Source organism: Chenopodium album, chromosome 3 (assembly GCF_948465745.1).
Source record: "Chenopodium album chromosome 3, dcCheAlbu1.1, whole genome shotgun sequence".
Taxonomy (NCBI): Eukaryota; Viridiplantae; Streptophyta; class Magnoliopsida; order Caryophyllales; family Amaranthaceae; genus Chenopodium; species Chenopodium album.
Genome location: NC_137836.1, coordinates 58,779,969 through 58,782,093, shown reverse-complemented (window position 1 = coordinate 58,782,093; position 2,125 = coordinate 58,779,969). Strand labels below are relative to the sequence as shown.

Here is a 2,125-nt window from a genome sequence, read left to right as displayed (position 1 = left end):
ATTTAATGATGTAATAAAGATGGTCATATGCATCGTATATAATGTTTATTTTTGTATTTATGTTGTCATTTGATAAATAATTGTCACATACATAAATTTTTTATAAATACACTCTCTTTGGTTAATTATAATATCAATACATTGTTTTTTACTGTCATCTATGGTTTTGAAGTGCACTAGGGAAATCTTAGTAACTGACTTGGGCTGTCTTATACCCACGGTAACGTTGTTGAACCATATAAATTTATTTAGTAAAATTTTGTTTACGTAAGTGGGTTTATTTATTTAATATTCCTAATAATTTATTTACCTATACTATAAATAATGTCATCCCTTTTTGGTAAATGAATTACAGAAAACCAAACACAAGCAAATTCACACAAACACTAACATCCCAATGGCTTCTCGCTACTCTCTCTCCAAACCCAAATACCCTATGGGATGCACTCCCCTTGATGCTCAATCTGAGATATACTTTCTAGAACCCAACACCACGAGAAAGAGTGAGATGGATTTCAACAATGTTCTCTACGGAATTGTGAAGAAGGAGCCGTACGATATCCATTATCTCGATGATGACGACGTAAGGGCTTTGATAAGGGATCCTTTGAAACCGTGGCCTGACTGTTACCATGGCCTCCAGATGATCAAGGAGGATGGAACCATGCGTCCGGCTCACCTTCCCAACTATTATGACATGTACGGTATTATCTCAAATCCCTCCACTTTTAATTCAAAGCTTAAGTCTTTTGATTATTCTAAAATGGAGACTGTGTCTAAGGTTGTTCCACCCAATCTGAAAAAGATCGCTGACCCTTTACCTGTTGTGAATTTGAAATGTCCAATTTATCGCATGAGAAAACCAAATCCCACTGAGTTAAAAATAGGTTTTGGAAGTGATGCACTTTTTGTTTACCATGTCCATGGAATGTTTACCACTGTCAACTTTGCCATTCTCACTAGCCACTTTGTTGATGAGGCCCCTGCGTCTAGATTTTATGGTACGAGGTTAACACCAACAATTGAAAAATATTGTCCCTCCCTGCCCATAGGAACTCCAATTGTCGTATGGAATGTTAGAGATGTGTCTAGACCATCTTTCATGCAAAATTTCCAAGCATTGGTTGAGAAACACCAACCCGGAGTTATAATACTCCTTGAGACACGAGCAACCATGAAGAATTGGACACGTCTCTTCAAAAAATTCATGAATTGCAATTTTGAAGAGGCGTGTCTCCCAAGAGGAGGGCTAGCATCAGGTGTTATTGTTTTGTGGGATGCAAATCTGGTCGACTGTGAAACAATGTTCAACTGTGGGGGAACTTGCGAGTTGCTTGCTGTGGGTTCAGTCAAAGTAAGTGTGAGAAATTACATTGTTATTAAATGTAGTTAATTAATTGTATATATTAGTTATTATTGCATTCATCAAATGTAATAAAAACCCTTATGTACTGCAGGTGAAGGTTGAAGGTGGGGCTGCCTCGTCGGGAACTGCTGGTGAAGGCACGGTTGAACGGATGAGGAGGAGTAGAGTTCGGATTGCAAGGGGCTAAGCTATGAAAGGCTGATTATGTCGTCATGTTTAATTTACTATTTCGTATGAACAATATTTTTAATTTAATGATAAGAACAATTATTAATTTGGGTTGTAATCTTTTAATCGGCTCGTAGGTGTTGTTGAACAATTTGTATGTCTTTAGTATTCGTATGTTGTGGATTTAATTATGTTTAATTTAAATTATGTTTTAAGTTGTGTGAATTATATTTAATATTGTTAAATTATGTTAAAAACAAATTATGAATACATACATACATATATATATATATATATATATATATATATATATATATATATATATATATATATATATATATATATATATATATATATATATATAGTGTTAAAAATACAAATAGAATATAGCTTAGTCCAATATTTGGTCGTTTGGTAGTTGTTACTTAATTGTGAGTCTTGGTCAATCAATAAATTTGTTGTCCATTGCATCAAAAAATAAATAAGTTTGTTTTAATATTTATTCCAATATTTATTTCATAGTTTGATGAGTATCTAATAATAAGGTTATATTTGTTCAATAATATTAGCTTGGTCCAACGAATGATCAAA

The 2,125-nt window shown here is 33.3% G+C and overlaps 1 protein-coding gene across 1 annotated transcript; it reads left to right on the top strand.

Annotated features, from left to right (window-relative positions):
• Nucleotides 1-375: 375 nt before the first annotated feature.
• On the top strand, nt 376-1,789 carry LOC145614255 (uncharacterized). Its single transcript, XM_081669279.1, has 2 exons — nt 376-1,354; nt 1,458-1,789. The coding sequence occupies exons 1-2, from the start codon at nt 398-400 to the stop codon at nt 1,551-1,553; spliced, it is 1,053 nt and encodes a 350-aa protein (XP_081525405.1). The 5' UTR covers nt 376-397; the 3' UTR covers nt 1,554-1,789.
• Nucleotides 1,790-2,125: the final 336 nt, after the last annotated feature.

What these genes read in the sequence shown, in the direction of transcription:
- LOC145614255 (XM_081669279.1), top strand. Translation starts at nt 398, where the DNA reads ATGGCTTCTCGCTACTCTCTCTCCAAACCCAAATACCCTATGGGATGC. An exon ending in TTGCTGTGGGTTCAGTCAAA is followed by an intron (nt 1,355 to 1,457) that starts GTAAGTGTGAGA and finishes TATGTACTGCAG; the next exon opens with GTGAAGGTTGAAGGTGGGGC.